Genomic DNA, 22,370 nt, shown 5'->3' with positions numbered 1-22,370 from the left:
AAGATAAAAACAAAACAAAAACATGAGTTGTAGGTAAACGGGAGACGCGTCTAATATTCATTGATAAATGAAGGCGGCGGGCTGGCGAGCACGCCGGGCGAAATGCTTAGCGGTATTTTTTGTCTGCCGTTACGTTCTGAGTTCAAATTCCGCCGAGGTCGACTTTGCTTTTCATCCTTTCGGGTCTCGATAAATTAAGTACCAGTTACGCACTGGGGTCGATGTAATCGGCTGCCCCCCTCCCCTCACCCTCCTCCAAAATTTCTGGCCTTGTGCCTTGAGTAGAAAAGAAAAGAAAAGAACAGAACATTCATTGATAAATGTCTGAACGGGGTGGAGAGGGGGAAGAAGAGTATCTTAGATAAATAACGGAATAACCGAATAAGTGAATAGATAAACTGGAGTGAATAGAATAAATTGAATGAGAGAACCAGCATTAAAGAATCAGTGAATGTGTTTTTATTGATAGTTCCTGATAAATAGATAATAAGCAGACGATAAGGCAAATCGATGAATAAAGGAAGAAATGATCATTTAAATACAGACTGAATGGGAGTTATGTAGGCCAAGGTTATATGTGGAGTAGATTAGGGGTAGGTTCGGAGTAGGGGTTGGGAAAGTGAAGTAAAATATTCAAAGCACTCGAATAGGTCAGAGAGGCTTCTTACCATTTTCTGGTTAAGATGAATGGTTGAAAAGCTGACGGTGGTTGCCTTATTTTTTAAATATGTCTGGAATAATGGACAGAGCTGTCCTTTATTCCAGTTAGCTGGTTTGTTAGTGGTCAATATGGGTTAGCAGTTTGAAGGCAGTGAGCTAGCCAAATCGTTAGCACGGCGGGGAAAATGCTGAGCGGCATTTCGTCCATCCTTACATTCTGAGTTCAAATTCCGCCGAGGTCAACTTTGCCTTTCGTCTTTTTGGGGTCGATTGTAATTCAAAGGGGTCAGCCTTGTCACGCTGAATATCCCCGAGAACTACGTTAAGGGTACACGTGTCTGTGGAGTGCTCAGCCACTTGCACGTTAATTTCACAAGCAGGCTGTTCCGTTGATCAGATCAACTGGAACCCTCGACGTCGTAAGCGACGGAGTGCCAACAACTGGGGTCGATGTAATCGACCGCCTCCCTCTCCGAAATTGCTGGCCTTGTTCCAAAATTTGAAAACAACATGAGTAAGCAGTAATTTACAGTTTACACGTAGGAGTACAAATATCTCCTTCTGTATTGTCTGCTACAATTCAATGCTATTTCGTTCCCGTATTACATCATTCGTGGCAGTTTACAGTGGCGGATGCAGGGGTGTTGCCCTAGTTGTCCCGGCAACACACTTTCTAGCCGAGCCAACACTAAATATAATAAAATTGTTATTTTATTTCCAGCAGTTTCAAACCATTACCCTTTGCATATGCTCTGCTACAACAAAGAATACATAAAAATGGGTCCATTTGTTATGAATTTCGATTCCCACCTCATATGGTATTTTTTAAAGAAACTTTTGGGCAACAGCCTCGCAAAAGATCCTGGATCCCGACCCCTGGTTTATGACTCGAGTCTTAATATGTATTGGTGGTGGACATCAATAGCTCCTCACAACAATATCAACTCCTTACTAGATAGAATGTTGCACGTGTTAATTCGGTGTAGTTTTCAGTTGCCTGAAGTTGGTGACCGTTTGGTCACCAACCAATAGTGGGGTGGGAATTGCTTTTACGATAAAGCGGGTGGCTGGTCTGTTTATATGCCGCCGGTGTTTCACTCTGAATAGGAGGTGTGAGATAGAAGGAAAGAAATGGATTAGGCTGGGGTCGGTGGGGATGTGTGTGTTTATGAGCGAAACACCTAAGCTCCACGCAACTCCGGCAGAAGATAATGGCGAACTTCTGCTGCCTCTTTCGCCCCAACTTTCTCTCACTCTTTCCACGTTCCAGTTCGGACCGGTGTCCCATCCAAGTGGGGAACCTGTACGCCAATGAAACCGGCCCTTGTGAGTCATTCATGTTTCGAGAAGAAACAAACAACAACACTTAAATAATGGGCAACACTTTCCATTAATGTTTTATGTAGTGTTTTTGGTACCGAAACACTTTCAAACTTCGTATACTTGTATATTTTGTGTTATAGAACATATGGCGTAGTGGTTAAGAGCGCGGGCTACTAACCCCAAGGTTCCGAGTTCTATTCACGGCAGCGACCTGATTAATAATAGTAATAATAATAATAATAATAATATAATAATAGTAACATCGTTAGGAATGAGAACCCAGGTTCGAAATTTCCCCAAGACACCTGACGAAGGCTGGAGGGTATATCAGCCGAAACGTTGTGTTAACAACAAACAAGATGAGGACAAATATCCGTCAAATGTAAATAATGTAAATAATGGTAAAAATGTTTGTATTCGAAGTTATTTCATGTAAAAAATTGTCGTATTTCGGTAATTTCAACCAATCACTGACGTCTATTGAGGTGAAAACAATTACTGCCGTAGAATGTAAACAACATATTCTAACGGTGTCATGGGATCTTTTCCCTTGAATAAAATTAGTGCCGTTGTTTGTCAACAACAACTATCGGCGGTACTGTTATTTATGACATCGTTCGTGCGTTTGTACTGGTTTTAGCTTTAGGGTTAGGGTTATGATTACTTTTGCCATAACCTCACTCATAGCCCTAACCCTATAACTCATAACCATAACCCTAACCCTCTCTTGACACCGGCGAAAAATTATTGTTTACAAAAACAGCAGTAACTGTATTCAGCTGAATAGATGTCAGTGATTGATTGAAATTACAGAAATACAACTTTAACATGAAATAACTTGCGATGTACAAATTTTTGTTAAGAAGGCTAAGAGAAAAAGTTGTTTTATATGACACATTCTACCAGTATCCCAAGTTTGAAAGTGTTTCTTAACGAAAACAAGTGGTGCCCGTCAAATCAGAAAGATCCGATTTTGCTAGTCGGGTAATCTAGTGTAAGCAGAGTGGTGTATTTTGGTCAGTACATTAGCTCCTGTGCCACACAGCCAATGAATGAAGGCACCTGTACCTACTAGAAATAACAGCTAAATATCCTTCAAATTACACTGCCATCTAAAAAAATTGAAGGACACAGAATAATAATAATAAAAACGAGACGGTCACACTGACATATGACTTATAGTAACTTTACCTGAAAACTGTGTGGAGTCGTTCAAAGCAGGAAGCGTTTGATTACAGATCAAAGCAAACCTAGAGTCACTGTAACGTATACAATCACACTTAAAGATAAATATACGAAATAAATGATTTAATAAATTATGAATCAAGGACTAGAACTCATTTTTGTCTGAGTTATGTCCCTTGCTGATGCTCATATTAGCTTTAGCAGCAAGCTTTTCAACTTGTATGTTGTCAGTATTTTCGTATCATAGCCTTACAACTGTTGGCGTTTCTAGAAAAGGATTTATAATAAATTGAAAAGAAAAGTAAAAAAATGCCGGAATTAATTGTGAGAAAACCACAATTGCTGTTACACGAGTCTGCAAAAATTGTATGAACAATAACGATTTTCAGTTGGTAAACACTCGTCTTTCAAAGATATTCTAAACAGCTTAATATCCCAATAAATAATATATAGGTATATTTACTAAACCCACCCAAATCCTTTATTATTTTGAAAATTATTTGAACTGTATAAAACAATTCTTACTACTGAATTCATAAGAGAGTTAAAGCAATGTTCACACCAAAAGTGAGTATACATACACACATGTATGTAAATATATATGTATACAGATTGTAAAACATGGGCAAATTAAAAAAACTTAGTACCTTTTGTTAGAGTAAATATCTAATGTTCAGGTTTATAATCTCAAGTTGTGGCTTTCCATCTGAGTTTGTCCTTATCTTTGGACATTCACAAGCTTCCGGTTTATTTTCACTTACATACATACACTCATACATGTACACACATCTATATGAAAACAGTAGGATTTGAAAAGAGAGAAATAATTCAATATAACTCCTAATCTTTCAAGTATATATACATACACAGTTAAATATTATGCCAAGGGGAAAAACTTAATGTCTACGTATCCATCACTTGGCATGGAACATGTCTCAAAAAGTGACATGTTATGCAGATGTAGAGGTGTGTGTGTGAATACATACTAATATACGTGTGCTTGAGAAGACCTGTTGAGTCAAGTGAAATTGTGGCCGATGCCAATACTGCCTGACTAGCACGTAAAAAGCACCATTCGGGTGTGGTCGATGTCAGTGCCGCCTGACTGGCCTCCGTGCTGGTGACACATAAATAGCACTCACTACACTCGGAGTGGTTGGCGTTAGGAAGAGCATCCAGCTGTAGAAGCCTTGCCAGGTCAGGTCAGGTTGGAGCCTGGTGCAACCTCTTGGCTTGCAACTCCTCAGTCAAACCGTCCAACCCATGCGAGCATGGAAAGCGGACGTTAAACGATGATGGTAATAATACATGTATGTGTGTAATTGCATAATGTGATTCACATTACTGTGTGACTGTCTAATATATAATTTGTATGTGATGTGTTTGTATATATGTTGCCTCAGGTTATAGTCACAACTATATGGCTGAAATCAGTTATAGCAATGTGTATCATGCCTACACATTTGGCATCTGTCTCATTTTCCTTTCTAGGATCCTTTTGAAATGAATGTGAAGAAAAGGGGAAAAGGGACTTCTGGTGAACCCAACCTTGTACCATCACTATTTGATATGCGGCTTGTTGGATGTATATGTAAGTAAAGCTTTTTAATTATTTATTTTTTCCATATTATGCATTGTTTCAATTAACTGACAATTATAACAGTGGGTAAAGTCTTTGCTTTCTCATCAATGGTAATCCACCCAATTTAATCCAAAATGTTTATCCCTCCAGTTTAACAAGTGTAACATTTTAGTAAAAAAATTTCTAAGTGTCAAATTTATAATGGCCGGTCTTGTTGCTGAAGTTAAGAATTATGGTATGTGATTAATAGGAAATTACAGGACACACACAACCAAATATACAAACCAACTTTGTGTCTGTGTAAAACATTACAATACACATCTGATGTAAGCATATAGGCTGGTGTGAGCACATTCACCACGTATTCTTGTTAATTTGTTAAATAGGTTTGAAATCATGATGCTCCAGTTTCAGCTCGCATATTCTCATTGAATCCCCCAAACTAATCTTTGCTGTGAAATAATAAAGTATGTTTACTTTCATTCTGTGAGTATTTATTTATATAAAGTTATAAATAATGAAACCTAATCTGTTATCTTCACACTATTATTTTCTGTCTGTATTACATAAAGAACCCTAATCCACTGTTTTCACACATGTAGTCATTCTGATACATAGTGAAGCTTTATTATTTCAACAGCAATACTGTGTTTTTTGTTTAACAGTGTTGCTTCAAAATCAGTAATGTCCAACTAAATACCTTGTGGTATTTAATTACAATCTTGTAAGTCTTACATTTGAATTTGGATAAAGTCAGTATTTCCTTTATCTTTTTCTGAGATGATTGAAATATTATAAATACTTTCCTCCAAACACTGGCTGATATACTCAAGTGTTTCCCTCCTTCCTGTATGTTACTCCCTCCTTATGTTGTCATTTATTTACCTACCTAATTTTCTAGTCAGAAAAGCAGGAACACCGTTTGTGGCACGGAACTTACATTAGTAGGCCATACTATCCTGCTATTGCTAAGTAACTGATAAATAACTTACAGGAGGTAATGCAGTAAAATTGAGAAAGCAGTAATACTTTATATCACCAAAAATTGAGATGGAAGGTAGCATAATCTGTAATACAACTACCTGGTAAGCAATAGTTAAATGGTTTGAGTCGTGTCAGTGAACCTGTTGCTCTTTACTGTTTCAGATTGGTAGTTATATATATAGGCACACACACATATACTCATAACTAGAATGGCTACATGGTACAGAAATCCGCCTTCCAACCATGTGATTTCGGGTTCAGTCCCACTATATGTCACTTTGGGCAAGTATCTGTGAAGGATTTGGTATACAGAGACTGACAAAGCCCATCATCATATATATATATATATATATATATAGTGGGTGGTTCTTGCCTGTATTGCTGTCTCCCAGTCCACCATGAAAGGGTATCACGGCCTCCTCACATGTCTTAACATGTGCAATTTTTGCAAACAAAAGTCTCCTTAAGCAGTGTTGTTTGTTTTCAGTTCCTCACATAAAACATGTCCAGACTGTTAGCTGTTCAATAGATTGGAAGATAACTGCACTTGAAAACAAGTGAGGGTTGGTGACAGGAAAGCCACCTGACACAGAAAGACTGCTTCACTGTACTAACTGGCCCATGCTTCATGGGAAAATAGCTTAAATGATCATTGTGTGTGTGTGTGTATCTATATATATTTATTCTTTAAGTTCGTTTATGGGAAATGTTTTGAATATGCATATAAAAGCTCCTATTCTATTATGCTAGCTACAGCCTAATGATGCCAATTGGCGATACCAGTTTTTTGAGGTTGCACCAAGCTGTGCTGATATTATGTAGGATAAATGTAGTAATAACAATAATAATCCTTAGATGGAACTTAAAAATATTTTAATGCGTAATGTGCATTTCTACAAATTACATGTTTCTTAAGATCATAGTTTGTATTCCTGGGATGATTTAAATGCATGAACATGATCTACATGATGTCCATGAATACCATGGACTACACTATAATCATCCTAGGAATACAGACTATAATCTTAAGAAATATGTAATTTGTGGAAACGCACATAGCGATGCATTAGAATATTTATAAATTCCATGCAAGGATTATTATTATTATTATTATAACTATATATATATATATATATATGGGAGAATATACAAATAATAACAACAGACGAGGACAGGAGGTGTAAATAACAAAAGGATATATTAGTATGACGCTCGGGAATACGGAAAGTCTTTGACGTTTCGAGCTACGCTCTTCAACAGAAAGAATACGGAGACAAGGAGAAAAACATACATACATACACAAATGCACACATACATACATACACAAATGCACACATAGGTAGGTACAGATATGGTGTTTAACAGAATTACCCTCTATATCAATATTTCTCTAAGTAGGACATGAATTACTTCAGTTTGGTGCATAAGTAAGGGACAAATAAATAAAACTTGTATACAAATCTACTTTGTCGGTTCATGATGAGGTACATTTGTTTTTTGAATATCAAAGTTGGACATGGCATAAAAAGATTGAGAAACACTACTCTATATGTTTCATGTAAAGGATTTTAAAATTAATGGAATATGCATCCCTCTCTGGACAAATGTGCATGTGTGTGCATGTATACCTTTATTTATCAATATGTACATACACACACTCGACCATTCACACGATACCTGGCAACAAAGGTTAAGGCAGTAGTAACAATCTATGGTGAAAAATCACTACTGTTTGACTCTTATTAGGTGTGTGGAGACAGCAGTAGACCTGTTGTCACTACACACCTACTATCTAGTCATGTATTGCTTTAATAAATGCTATATTTTTCATTCATTCATCACTCATTGGCCAGTCACGTTGAATATCCTATACCAATTGTCATCAATCCTATGCACTTCTTCTCAGGCTTTTAATACTCTCAGACACTAGCTATCTATCAGATCACTTGAGCTCTACTTCCCATACAAGTTAACATTTCATATACAACACGTTTTCCTTTTTTTCTCATTAGCCTTGACAGATCTTCCTCATTCACTACGCTTACTGCTTTAACATATGGCATTACACTCCCTCCGTATGCTACATTTCTGCTGTTTGACAGACTCTGGTATACAATATTCAGCTGTTGTCTCTCTCTTTCACACTAAAATATATTCCATTATCATTTCAGGTGAAGAGGAATCATTAGTTATACATTGGATGCATCTGTACAAGGGAGAGCCGAAACGATGTCAATGTGGGTATTGGTTTAAATTATCAGAAATGAAGCCTATTGAGTATTGATAAATGTATGCAGACAGTAGGAAACATTACAGAGCTGACATAGAACTATATTCAGTCAATATTATTTTCCCTTTTTAACAGTTTCCATTTTGTTAATTTAAGCCATTAATAAAATAAAATTATAAAAAAAAATGAATAAAATCTTTGGCTTATTTTCAATTTTCAGATGTGTGTATGTGAGTGTGGTGCTTTCTCTTTGAAAAGCATTTTGCTTCTAACACCAAAAGACACGTTCATCAAAAATTTGATTATGTAGATTTTCTTTTTATTCACTGCTTGGCTGACTGTGTAGTTAAGAAGTTTGCTTTCCAACTACATGCATGGTTCCAAGTTCAGTTAAGTGTCTTATTTACTGCTCTAGGCCAACAAAAGCTGAGGGAGTGAATTTGGTAGATGGAAACTGAAAAGAAACCCATCATATATATGTGTTTATGACTGTCTACTTGCCTCGATATCATGCAGATGTTATAAATAAGCAACACCAACATACAAGCAGTGGTGCTTGCTTGTAGTCTTTTGTGAAAACGTGTTGAGACTAAGAGAAATATTAGCTTGTTTGGAAACGGGTGAGGATGAGCAATGGGAAAAGCATTTGACCATCAAAAATTTGCCTTGACAAATTCAAGGCTGGAAAACTAAAGGTTAAAATAATAATGTGTGTATATGTGCAGTGAGATTATTCATAGTTTCTTTTTTGGAATTGGAGGTTATTTTTTCACTGCATAGAATTAACATCATAGTTCCAAATAATTCATAATATATATATATGAACTTTTGAGCATTTTGATGAAAACTGCCTTATGATTAATTGTGATGTACCCCACAAGGACACTATAAGTACCATAATCAATCAATTCAGCTGTGAATAAGATGAAAAAAATTCTTCCAAAACCCCAACCCATGCCAACATGAAAAATGGATGTTAAATGATGACCATTGTTAGTTGTAGCAATAATAGGAGGAATCAAATGAGAAATTGTGCTAAGGTCAAACAAGAAATCAATCATCATCATCTTCTTTAACATTTGTGTTCAATGCTGGCATTGGTTCGGTGGTTCAACAAGATAGCCTGAGAGCTACTTTGGTCTCCAGTGTCTGCTTTGGCTTGGTTTCTTGGGCTAGATGCTAGTCATAAAACCAGCCACTTTACAAAGTGTACTGGGTGTCCTTTCTTCCATGGTACCAGCACTAGTGGGGTCACCAAGTAACTTATAAGGCAAGACTCTTTGGCAGTGAGGGGGTGCAGTATTGAGGAGAGTGGCTTTATACCAGATGATGAGAGGTTCAAGTACGACAGGAAGAGGAACAAATGTCTTGTAGAGGAGACACATAGGTATCCCAGCAGAAAAGGGACAGAAAGGTGATATGTCAGGATGTACTCTCAAGGTACAAGGTGGACAGAATAAGAGCGGAGAGTGTAGGATGGTTGGTTGGGTAGGTATGTTTTCAAGAGTGTGAGAAGTGAATGGTGAACATTGATGGCAGCATGGACAATGAGTCTGTTAGGGAGAAGGTAAGGAAAAGAGCAGTGGGTCATGAAAGGAGAGGGGAAAAACAGTGTAATAAATCTAGATACATGAGAAATAAAATGTGAAGATGTTGGGTGACGGTCAGAGGTACATAGAGGTGGATATAGTGAATTACCATATATACTTGCAGATAGGTCACATTTTTTTTACCCAAAATCTCAATAAAAATAAAGTGCGACCTAGCCACTTGACATCACAAGGATCTGAACAGCAGCGTATCAGTAGTCCAGAAGAAGAACTTTTGAGTTTCAATCCTGATGGAGTTTAAAAACTATATCTAAATGAATAAAGATTTTTCTTATGTAACACTTTTTTCTGTTCTGTTTGTAATTCTTGACATTTTTGTTGAGTTGGTACTTGTTTTTTTTTTCTTATCAATTCTACTACTTTCATAAAATCACTTCCACAAAAATGTTAATATTTGTAAGCAAAGTTTTGAAATAAAGGTGAATATTTGACAATATTAGTTATATTTAAGAAGTCAAAGAGAGCTATGTAACTCTTCAGATTATAGGGTAACTTATCTGAGAGTCAACTGCAAATACCTACTTTGACAACTAAGGTTGTGACCTATCCACGAGTATATATGGTACATCAGCAATTGGGTTGGTGGAAGATATGCTCAGAGGGAAAGGGCATTCAGTGGACATAGTGGCAAGATATGATGTTGGCAGTATAGAATGGGTAACAAGGGAAGAGGTACCAAGAAGAGGGATTGCTAATGGTACAGAAAGGAACAATGTCACCACCACCAAAGGCCAGAGATCAAAAGTATTGGTCAAGTGTAGATATGGTTTGTCTCAAATTTGTGAAGGCTTTTGACAAAGTTGAGCATGGAAAATGATACATCACAAATTGTATGATTTTTGCAGAATTGGAAAATAAGGAGAATAGTGCTATGACTTTTAATAAGAGACGGAAATTAATCTGTTGCAACAGTAAATGATACCCTTTCAAAAGATTGAATAATTTTGAGTGGAATACCTCAAGAAACTGCTTTGGAGTTATTACTTTTTATGTTAAGCTCCTGCAGACGTTTTTGGTTATACAAACTGCCATTTTTACTTTCTATGCTAATGATACAAATATATCAAAAGCAAATAAAATGTTTATTTGTATCAAAGACCAATAATAAAAGGCTAACAAAATCTGCCTTAACAAATTTCATTTAAGCCATGCAAGCATGGAAAAGTAGCCATTAAAATGATGATAATGATGTATTAATGGGTATAAAAATTATAAAAATATATTTACACAAATGTGCAAAGAAAGCTAATTTCTTTTCAATGTGTAATGAATAATTCATTAGTATAAACAGGAAATAAATAACCACATTTACATAAACAATCATTTATTGTACCATTTAGAAAATAATTTTTTTCTGCAAAGCAGTATGAAATTATGATGTGCATCATAACAAATTTAAACAAAGTTTATCTGAAAATGTTATTTTAAAATTTAAGCTTGAGATGTTGATACAATATATTTATAAAACAACGTTGATTCAATTATCTTTCACATATTTATCAGCAACTCTTGCTTAGTTTGAAGGATTGTAGGTAATCATGTTTGATGTCGGTGTACAATGTATGACAAAACGTTTTCCTGTAAATAAAAATCAAGAGAAATTAAGCTCTTAAACAAAAAGACAGAATCCACAATGTTTTACAGCGTTTACAACTAAGCATTGCCACAGTCTAACTAGGTGGACATCAGCAAGAAAGCCAGTATGTACCCACACAAGCTGCTAGAAATAGCAGCTAAATCTACCTCAAATCAAACACCACATTCTTGGAAAAGGAAAAGCATATTGGGTAATATAGTTCTGCATGATCTGTGTCTGGTTTAAATCGTGGGGGTGGTCATTGTTGGAACATGTTTGATTATGGGTCTGCTTGGTGAGAATTGACTGGGAGCTAAACAATAACTCTAGTATTATCACTAATATGTGCCCACAAAGAAACTTCTAGTTGATCAGTCAATCTGCTCGTAATATCAACCCCTCGAACCTTGCACTGGCATTTTAGATTAAAATAAAGGGTATATTGATTAAAAGACAGGATTATTACATCTGGAGCATATTTGATAGTCGGTCAGTTGGATCAAAGACTAGGACTAAACAACTTTCACTGCTGCTGGGTAATTTGTACCATGTCACATCATGAAATATCCTTTGAGCAAATAAAGTGTATAATAACTTGTTTCAACCCAAGGATATTACTGGTTTATGTTGTTACATTGTTACATGTCAGACCTGTGACATGTTGATAGTTGGTCAAATGACTTGGTGTAGTCCACAGAGCCATTGCTCCTAATATTTTGTGTCTTAGTTAAGTGAAATACAATACTGTCTGTATCAACAGATGGTGGTTTATTGCAGGGTATGCAATTTGATTATTTTATGGTGAACACTATATTCATTTTGTGGTATATCCTTCGTATATCTTTTGTTGTAAACATCTGAACATTTATTTTGTGTCATTGTTTACATGTTTCCAATTGGAGAATCAGTATATTTCTGACAATAGGAATGATAAGGGATTGTCTATAACTTGGTACAGACCATATACCAGACCTTCATTTGAAGACTATAATCTGTGTTCTAAACTAACAATAATTATGACATCAACAATGTCAGCTTTTCCAACTGTAGTCACAAATAAATTACAAAAATCTCAAGCGAAAGGTCACCACTTACTGGACTGCCTTCTCATCTGTGACTGCAAGTTTGAAAACTAAGATACTCTTAGGAGGATTGCTAATCCAAGTCCAAGGTTTAAACAAATTTTTCTCATATTTCCATTTCAGTTTCAGCTCAACTAATTCTCCAAGATTTTGTGTATTCTTCACCAAGAATGATAAATTCTTTTCAGGATCCAACTTGATATTACTAAAAAAAAGATAGAAAATTATACATACATATATTCACACACACACACAAAGAGAAAGAGATAATATACATACATATATGTGTGTGTAGGCAAATAAAACAAGGTAAGGTAAGAGAAAAGAAAAATAAGAATTTTAATATTTCTGTAGAGGTTACAGATGTTTTGTAATCCACTCAGAATTACATCAACTTCAATGTAAACAAGTACACACACACATAAAGAAAGAGAGAGCAGGTGCAGATATGACTGCATGATTCAGAAGCTTGTTTCTCAATCATATAGTCTTGTGTTCCGCCCCACTGCATGGCACTTTGGACAAGTGACTTGGGCTTCAGATCAATAAAAGCCTGTGAGTGGATTTGGGAGTATGTGTGTATGCACGTGTGTCATTGCATGTGCATATGGATGTAAATATATATATATATGTATGTATATTGTAGTGGAAATGGTAACCCCCCCACCATGGGACAAGTAGTATGATCCAGCCACCATAAAGTAAGACGATGTCAACCAGTACAGAGAGTCGTATGTCAATCATTGTAGAGTTGTACAAGTTCTGTTGGAGTTAAGTGTAAGTTATATGTTCGTTGCCAGTGCCCCTGGACTGGCTCTTGTGCAGGTGGCACATAAAAGACACCATTTTGAGCGTGGCCATTGCCAGTACCGCCTGACTGGCCTTCGTGCGGGTGACACGTAAAAGCTCCCACTACACTCTCTGAGTGGTTGGCGTTTGGAAGGGCATCCAGCTGTAGAAACTCTGCCAAATTGGATTGGAGCCTGGTGTTGCCATCCGGTTTCACCAGTCCTCAGTCAAATCGTCCAACCCATGCTAGCATGGAAAGCGGACGTTAAACGATGATGATGATGATGATAGCAGGTAGTTTAAAGTTGGTGTCTTGCAGAGCTATCAGCAATAGCACAATGTGACGAAGTGGTGTATTACCATTCTGGTATAGAAGAGATACACTGTATCCGATACCAAGAAAATATCATGGCTACTAGAGTAGATACAACAGCTACAATCACAACAGTAGTCACACATTATAGATGTAGAAAACACCACATCATAACATATATACGTGTGTGTGTGTGTTTGTCTCCTTGTCTTGATATCATGTGATAGCTGTAAGTATCAGTCATAGAGGCAGTGTATTTGTTTCTAGTCTTGCAGGAATATATGTTTGACCAAGATGGAAGTGGCGAGGGTTTGCGACAGGAAGGGCATCTGGCCATAGTTTATCTGACTCAATAAATTCAGTATGATCCATGCAAGCATGGAAAAGTGGATGATGGTAATGTGTGTGTGTATGCTTGTATGATGTAATGTAACTACCACAATATAGTTTGTTCTAACAGAAAATTCCACATTTAAGTGGGGATAGATATTACCTCATAATATTGTAATAACCACATCACCAGCATCACCTGGCTAACAAAAATATCAGGTTATACATTATTAGATACAGTTTGTTGGCTCAGTAACATGTGCCATGCTTTTGCTAATTTAGGGGCCTATGTAGTCATCCCTGAAGCTCATCAAGCTCAGTAGGAACAGCTAAGATGTCACAGCTGCATGGTGAATGGGCCACACCAGTACCCAACTGGTATACATAGCAACTAAGTAGATTGAAGCAATGTAAAATATATTGCCTTGCTCAAGAACCAGTGAGTCAACAAGCCTGGGAAGAGGACCTACAAACTTATGCTCATGAGCCAAACATCCCTATCAACTAGGTCAGAAGCTTTCAATTCAGAAGGATGTATGCTGTAAGAATTTAAAGTTTATATCTTATTCTAGTCTCTTGGAAATATGATTAATTCACTGAAATAAGAATTTTTAATGTTCTCTTTTTTCTTTCACCTGATATCTAATTTAACCCTTTAGCATTCACATTATTGTCAAAAGTAATTCTTATTTTATTCTTTTACTTGTTTCAATCATTTGACTGTGGCCATGCTGGAGCACCACTTTAAAGGGATTAACCCCAGGAGTTATTTCTTAAGCATAGTACTTATTTTATCTGTCTTTTTTGCTGAACCACTAAGTTATGGTGAGGTAAACACACCAACACCAGTTGTCGAGTGAAGGACAAACACGGACACAAACACACATAGATATATATACAACAGGCTTCTTTCAGTTTCCGTCTACTAAATCCACTCACAACACTTTGGTCAGCCCGATGCTATAGTAGAAGACACTTGCCCAAGTTGCCACACAGTGGGATTGAACCCGGAACCATGTGGTTGGGAAGCAAGCTTCTTACCACACAGCCATGCCTGCACCTATATTTTGAATTAATCTTGCACTATCTTGTAGCTTTGAGATTTTAATGAGGCAATTATTACGTTTTAGTAGGGTTTGAACATAAAACATGTAGAATATTTGGGCCAGATATGGCCTGTTTAAATACTAATGGATGAAACTTACTTGAATTTAATCATTAAACAATTATCCTTAGCTAACTGACACCAGACTCTTAATTATTTAAAGACAATAATAAAAATGAAGTTACTTTTTAATCCACCAATTTATTTAATTATTTAGTTTTGACTTATTTTTATCTTCCTGTTTATAAATAGTTAATTATGTTTACCTTTCTGTTTTTATATAATTAATTATTTTAAATAGATTCAACTTAAAATTCAATATCATTAGTCCCAAAAATGTAATTTAATTACTTCCCTTCATTTTTGTATCTTATTTGCAAGACTCTTTATGTGAATTTATGTGTTGAAGCAAATTTTGTTGTCTGGGGGAGAGTTATATTGCGTTAATGCCTTATTATCTAACACACTCACCGGTTCAATTACCACTCATTTATTATTTATATTTTTTTCTTCCAAAATTTTGTTGCTTTTGCTACCTTGTTGACTCAACATACATCGACAGGGTTGCAGAAGCTAAGAAAATTTTGGAAGAAAAATATACATAAATAATAAATGAGTGGAAATCGAACTGGTGAGTGTGTTAGATAATAAGGCATTAAGACAATATGACTCTCCCCAGACACATCAAAATAATTACTTCCTTTTAATGGGTAACCTGCCTTTTCACTCCTACCTCCATTATTCAATTTAATCACATCTTTTGTATGAAAACAAGCAAGTCAGTTGTTTTACATTGTCCCTACCTACAAATTAAATTTAACTTATCCAATCCTTGCAGACATTTTTTTACTTCTACTTTCCATATATGGGTTGTAACAGTGTTAAATCTATTGTTCCTCGTAATCTACACTTTGCTTCACCTCCCTCACTAAATCACATCCGTATATTGACAAATTCTAGGTTTTTTTGTAATTCAGTAATGTGTGACAATGTTTCAGTAGACTGAATCAGAATCTCTCAAATGTATAGCAGAGATCTTTATATGCGTGTATGTATACACGTGTGCGCATCCACTTGTGCACGCACACACACACACACATCAGCAGCAGCTGCAGTATCATTATCATTAGGTACAGGCATGACACCTTGAGTAAATGTCTTCTATTATAGCTCAGGGAAAACAAAAGCCTTGTGAGTGGATTTTGTAGATAGAAACTGAGAAAAATCCATTTAGTTTATCTATCTATCTATCTATCGATAGATATCTATCTATTTATCTATCTATCTATGTATCTATCAGTTGTTCATATATCTATAACATTTAATTTCCTAAAATATATCATCATCATCATCATCATCATCGTTATCATTTAACATCTGTTTTCCATGCTGTATGTATATATGTGTGTGTGTATTTATGTATATATGTTTATGTCTCCTTGTCTTGATATTTCATGACAATTGTAAATGAGTATCACTGTCAGGCATGCAATGTTATTCATTTCCAATATTCTGCAAAAACATGTCTGGCAATAGAGAAATATTACTTTACTTCAACACATTTGAGGACTGGCAATAGGAAGAGCATCCAGCCATAAAAAATCTGCCTCAGTATACTCCATCTGACCCATACAAGTATAGAAAATGGATGTTAAAATGATGATATGATGATGAGGATGACGATGACAACAACAAGGATGATATTTACAGAGAGAGAAACAGACAGACAGACAAGCAGTCAGACAAGTAAGCAGGCAGAGAAAAACTGAAGTGCTGGTTCTGAATAATTTCAGAACCTGATGTTTAGCTTTATTTTTAGCTATTTGGTATTTTTACCTGATGGTCCCTTTCTTCCAGTCCTTCCAAACCTATTTCTTTGCTGTTATGTACAATACTGTTCCATCACCATATGACCTTGCATTTGGCTATGTCTTTGCACCAGCCACAAGTTTGGCCTGTAGCCTGCAGCAGATTGTTCCATAATACAGTAAATTTTAGCTTCAAGTTATGTCTCTGTCTCCTTCTCCCAACAGTCATAAGTGCCAATTAACACCTCTCAATCTGTGTCCAACAGAGAATTCTTTCAACTACCAGGTCTTGCTTTTCTGAATCTTTTTTTTTTTTTTGTTTTGTCTGTGTTAGAGTAGCTCTTATTTTGAAGCCATTCACCATTAATCTATGTTGAGTAGTTCGTTCTTTATTTGGGAAAGATTTTGCAATCATCTACCTATCCCATTTCCTGGTGAGAATAAAATCACTCTGGCTTGAGTGCTCACCTGATTGATAAGTAATTCGAGGCTTAAGTGATTTCCTGAAGTTTGTGTTGCAGATTATGAGATTATTTGTATCACAGAACTTCAGAAGTCTCAGTCCTTCCTTAATTATTTTACTTTTATTGAAACCACCACATACTCCAGTAAAGCCATAACTGTGGTCCAACATGCCCAGTAAAATCAACAGCTCTGATAATGAAGTTGCCATTGTCTGTTATTAAGGAAGTCTACAGAAGGACCTCATAAAAGTACTCCTATTCATCTGCCAACCCTGAATATGATGCATATGTGGAGATAATTGTCACTGAAGTATTACCTATGATGAGTCCAAATTTAATAGTTCTGTCACATACTCTGATGGCCTCAATTACCTTATCTACCCCACTTTTTTTTTTAAATAGAATACCAACACCACCCATACACTCTTATATATCCAGAAGAAGTTATCTGCCTGTTTCTTGTCTGTGAAGAGCCTGGTTGAGGCTCCCCTCCATCTTAACACTTGTATACAGCACACATCTACTCATCCACATTGGAGTATTTCCTCAATTTCACCAGACCTACCTTTTATTGTGCATTCATTAAAGATAACCACCCTGAAGTTTTGAACCCTGATAGGAAGAGCTGGAGTAGGATTTCCAGTAGCACCTCAGTAAGCTTGAGTCAGTGTTTGTGCGTGTGTGTGATTCAGTATTATCAACAATAAAACACAATATTATATTCTCATATCAACCGATTTACCAATCAGTTTCATATCAGGAGTTGAGAAAAGCCTGTTAACCATCAGAAAAAACTAAAAGAAATGGTATAGTGTGAGGTCTGTTAACCAATATATGAGTGCCTGTATTTTTATGACTTGTGGATTTTTAGACACATATATATGTGTGTGTGTGTGTGCGCCACATGTGTGTGTGTGTGTGTCTATGTATGTATGCATGTACATATGCATATGTGTATGTATGTATTTGAATATTTACTCATCAGTAATCTGTATTACATCAGTCTTGGAATCAGAACCCACAAGCTGGATATACAGTTTTCCTTCTGCTATATTTCCACGGTAAATTGATGCACCAAGACGCAAGTTGATCTTATAATGCATCACTATAAAATAAAGCAAAAAGAGAAAATGTAAGATGTTATTATGGTTGTTATTAATTTATAATATAATATATAATATATGACAAAAGGCTTGTAGATTGGTAGAATTTTTAGAGTATTGAAGAAAATGCCATGTGGTATTTCTTCTGTGTTGAGTTCAGATACCCAAAAGTCAACTTTGCCGTTCATTGTTTTGAGATTGATAAAATAAAGAACCAGCCAATGTAACTGACTAATCCCCTTCCTCCCAAACTGCCGGCCTTGTGCCTAAATGAAAAACAATTTACAGTTTGTAAACTTAGTATTGCAAACTGAACAGTGACCTCACTAGTGCTGATGTCGTGTAAAAAGCACTTAGTATACTATATAAAGTCATTGGCATTAGGAAAGGCATTCAGCTGTAGAAACCATGCCAAAGCAGACATTGGACCATGATATAGGCTTCTGACTTGTCAGATACTACCAAATGGCCAACCTCTGTCAGCATGGAAGATGGACATTAAAAGATGATGTACATAAACATAGTAGAAAAGATTGGCAGTAAATGTAGCACAGAACATTTACATAAATAAACTGCTTTTTTATATTATGAATTTTCCAGCCATGGCACAGCATTTTATAATAATAGTATTGAGCTTATTGTATATGATACTCAGGTGCACTATAACTGAATGAATGCATATATATGTATATGAACTAAATTCATGAGATGCATGAAATGATTGGTTACATATGATATGTACACATGATCGCCAACTCAGTTACATTAAGTGAAAAAACATTTCTCGAAACAATCACAAATAAACATAAGTCATTATTTGAATGTATTTTATACAACTATTATTATTATTATGTTGTTTTTTTTTCTTCAAATTTTCTTCCATTTCTTGCTGAGTGTTTTCCGTACACCTAGGGCAGAGAAGATCATTGTATGCATTCCCAGTTTACACACGCAAATTCACAGGTAAAATATGTATTAAAAAAAAAAAAAAGTGCTTTCTGTTCTTAAGAAGGATCACAAACTATGTATTGTTTCATTGTATAAAAGGAGGTTAATATGAAATCATGTTTTCAAAATTTTAATCCCACCCCCGTCCCCACCACAATTTCTTAATTTGTAATGACGGGTTGGTTAGTAAACAACTTTGCTTCTTATCTTGTCTATTATCTTTTAACTTCTTGTTCATTTGAATAGGAAAGTCCCACAAAATCTTACATTTCTCCAATTCCAGTACTCTTTCGACTCGATAATTGTACCATGAATTTCCAGCTTCAAATCCCCATTTCTGGCAAAGTTTCCAGTGTAAAACTTTTACCACCTGGTCATACCTCCATTTTTTATATTCTTCTTGTGCCAGCTTGGGGCATTCTTCCACAATGTGTGCCAAGTGTGCCACTGTCTCATTCCAAGTTTCACAGACTCTAGATTTTTCTGATACATTCTCTCGATATATATTTTTTCTCAAGTTGTTTGTTTTTATCACTTGATCTTAAGCTGCTACAATTAAGGTCTCTGTTTCTTTTTGTTTTAATTGCCCCTTTTTTAACCAAGACCAGGATTTGTTCCATATATGTCTTCAGTGGCTCTCCAAAATTGGCCATGCAGAGGTTTCTCATCAATCTGCCTAACACACTCTCTTTGTATATCATTCTTGTCCTTTTCTGTTACTACACGATTGATCACCTGTTCTTTATTCACTGTCTTTAGTAGTTTTTCTGTGCTGCTCAGTAAATAATCTACTAGGCTTTTTCTTTCCATCTGTACACATTCTTCTACTGCTATTAAGCTTCTTCCACCCTAGTCTCTCCTCAAATACAGCCAGTTGATACCAGCTTTCAGATGATGGGCTCCATACATTGTCAACAACTTTCTAATTTTTATATCGTTTTTGGTGTAGTCTATAATTCCAGCTCCATATATGATTAAGGGTACTGCTCTTGAATTTATTGCTTCGATAAGATTTTTTGGATTCAGTTTTGACTGCAATAATTTTCTTACTCTCCTTGTGTACTCCTAACTGGTAATTTGTTTCATTTTTTCATTTTTTTTTTTTTTTTTCATCTGCTTCCAGTATTCTCAAGTACTTATACCACTGCCCTTTCTCAACTGCTCTCATTGTTTGCCCGTTTGAAATTTCAATTCCCCTGGCTTCTTTTAAATCTTCCTTGTTTCATTTTCAACACAGCACACTTTTCTATCCCAAGTTCCATACCTACATCATTTGAGAAAATGCAAATAGTATGTACAAGCCTTTCAAGCAGTTTTTTAAATTTTTTACATAAACTCTTTTATCATCCATGAAAAGGAGATGATTTTTCTGACCATTTCCTTTTCCCAAATCGTAAGCTATTTGAACTTTCCGTAGTATCATAGTGAGTGTGTGATGCCCAATATAAATAGTAACAGAGGTAAGCTATCACCTTGGAACATTCCACATCTGATGTTCACTTTTCTGAGTCTTTGTTTTCCTCTGATTAATTCAGTATTCCAATGTTTCGTACTTTCATTAAGCATTTTCTCCGTTTTTTGCTTTTTCAAACATCTGTGTGGTACCATGTCATGTTTTTTGTAATCAGTTCCATTAATCTGCATCTATGATTTCTAATTATCATTTTATCAACTAATAACTGATTATTATTTTTATTATTATTATTATTAATTATTATTATTATCATTATAATTTCTTTTTATCTCAGGTTTTGTTTGAACTCATGGATTCTTGCATGTGTGGTGGGCTTGCAGCCTACAGTACCATGCTTTTCAACTGTCTATTACTTTCCTGATTATTCTGGCCGTACAAAGGAGACAAACCTTTTGTAACAGTTCTACTGGGCACCCGATTCCAGTTTCCTTTATATTCCTCTTGATGCTTTCTGATACTGTCCTCAAGAACCCAACAATAATTGGCACTATCTTCACCTTCTTCATTTTCCATAGCCAGTCTGTTTTGTAGTTAAGAGGGTTGTATATATTTACTTTTTGCCTTCCTTCTTGACTATTCATGGATCTAAGGGACACACAACATCAACTATATAGCATATCTGTTTGAATTGGGAAATCCCAGAGGATTTTGCAAGTCTCTGACTCCACCACTCTCTGTGGTTTGTGCTCATATTATGTCTTGCCTCTTTCTAGCCCTCACTTTTTGAACAGTTTCCAATGTAGCACTTTTGCTAATTTATTATATCACCACAACTTGTTGGGATTTTGGGCAAGTCTACAGCATTCGTTTGTGATATGGGCAACGGTTTTGCCCACTCTTTAACAGTTCTACTGGGCACTCTATCCCAATTTCCTTTATATTCCTCTTGATGCCTTCTGATACTGTTCCCAAGAACCCAACAATAATTAGCACTATCTTCACCTTCTTTATTTTCCATAGCCAGGCTATTTTGTACTTAAGGGGGTTGTATTTATTATTATTATTATTATTATTATTATTATTATTATTATTATTGAGTGAGAGAGCAGTGCATGCCATCAAAGTGACACTGGGGTAAAATATACGAAGCCCATTATACCCATCATGACTACCCGTCTGATAAGGGTACACCAGGCACATGCATCACAACCATATGTGTGCGACATGGTGATCTCATATCAAGGTAAACAGCGCATGACCTCGCAGGTGGAGCCCAAATAGAATTTTCTTCAGGTTGAGTAGCCCATCCCGCTGAAAAGGTCCCTGAATAAGGGTTGTTTAAGGATGTTGAGCAAAACACCCATGTTTCCAAAGGTGAATTATTCAAACCCCAAAGAATTCCTCACAACACATGGCTATGATGCTCCCCCACTGTATCTGCTCATGATGAGAGATGCACATATCGTCAGCCGCCAAGGGACATGCTCAACTGGTCAAGGTCAAACAACTGACAAGCAAATCTGTGGTATTGAGCAGAATATTTGCTGTAGCCCATCTTTTTATACCAAGACAAAACAATGTACATGATAACACTTCCAATCAATTAAGATCAGAAACCATGATGGTCACTGCCTGGTACTGCATCAGGGCATTTATTATTATTATTATTATTATTATTATCATGTTATTTTTCTTCTTTCTTCAAATTTTCTTCCATTTCTCGCCGAGTCTTTTCCGTACACCTAGGGCAGAGAAACTCATTGTATGCATTCCCAGTTTACACACGCAAATTCACAGGTAAAACATGTATTTAAGAAAAAACAAAAAAAAATTCATGAATGGATGTTGTTTTCACAGCGATAAT

At 35.9% G+C, this 22,370-nt stretch overlaps 2 protein-coding genes across 2 annotated transcripts in view; one reads left to right on the top strand and one right to left on the bottom strand.

The window, feature by feature from the left end:
- Positions 1 to 8,159, top strand: part of LOC106872406 (cytochrome c oxidase subunit 5B, mitochondrial) — a 26,319-nt gene extending 18,160 nt beyond the window's left edge. The window contains exons 3-4 of the mRNA XM_014919403.2: positions 4,660 to 4,759; positions 7,906 to 8,159. Coding sequence (XP_014774889.1) covers positions 4,660 to 4,759; positions 7,906 to 8,018 — 213 coding nt within the window. The 3' untranslated portion in view covers positions 8,019 to 8,159. The remainder of the gene's footprint in view (positions 1 to 4,659; positions 4,760 to 7,905) is intronic.
- Positions 8,160 to 10,881: 2,722 nt separating this feature from the next.
- Positions 10,882 to 22,370, bottom strand: part of LOC106872413 (pancreatic triacylglycerol lipase) — a 76,244-nt gene continuing 64,755 nt past the window's right edge. The window contains exons 9-11 of the mRNA XM_014919409.2: positions 18,020 to 18,146; positions 12,246 to 12,437; positions 10,882 to 11,152 (exon numbers count right to left, since the gene is read on the bottom strand). Coding sequence (XP_014774895.1) covers positions 11,074 to 11,152; positions 12,246 to 12,437; positions 18,020 to 18,146 — 398 coding nt within the window. The 3' untranslated portion in view covers positions 10,882 to 11,073. The remainder of the gene's footprint in view (positions 11,153 to 12,245; positions 12,438 to 18,019; positions 18,147 to 22,370) is intronic.

This window comes from Octopus bimaculoides, chromosome 8 (assembly GCF_001194135.2).
Source record: "Octopus bimaculoides isolate UCB-OBI-ISO-001 chromosome 8, ASM119413v2, whole genome shotgun sequence".
Lineage (NCBI taxonomy): Eukaryota > Metazoa > Mollusca > Cephalopoda > Octopoda > Octopodidae > Octopus > Octopus bimaculoides.
The sequence above is the reverse complement of the archived record's forward strand: the minus strand, read 5'-3'. Positions and strand labels throughout refer to the sequence as shown.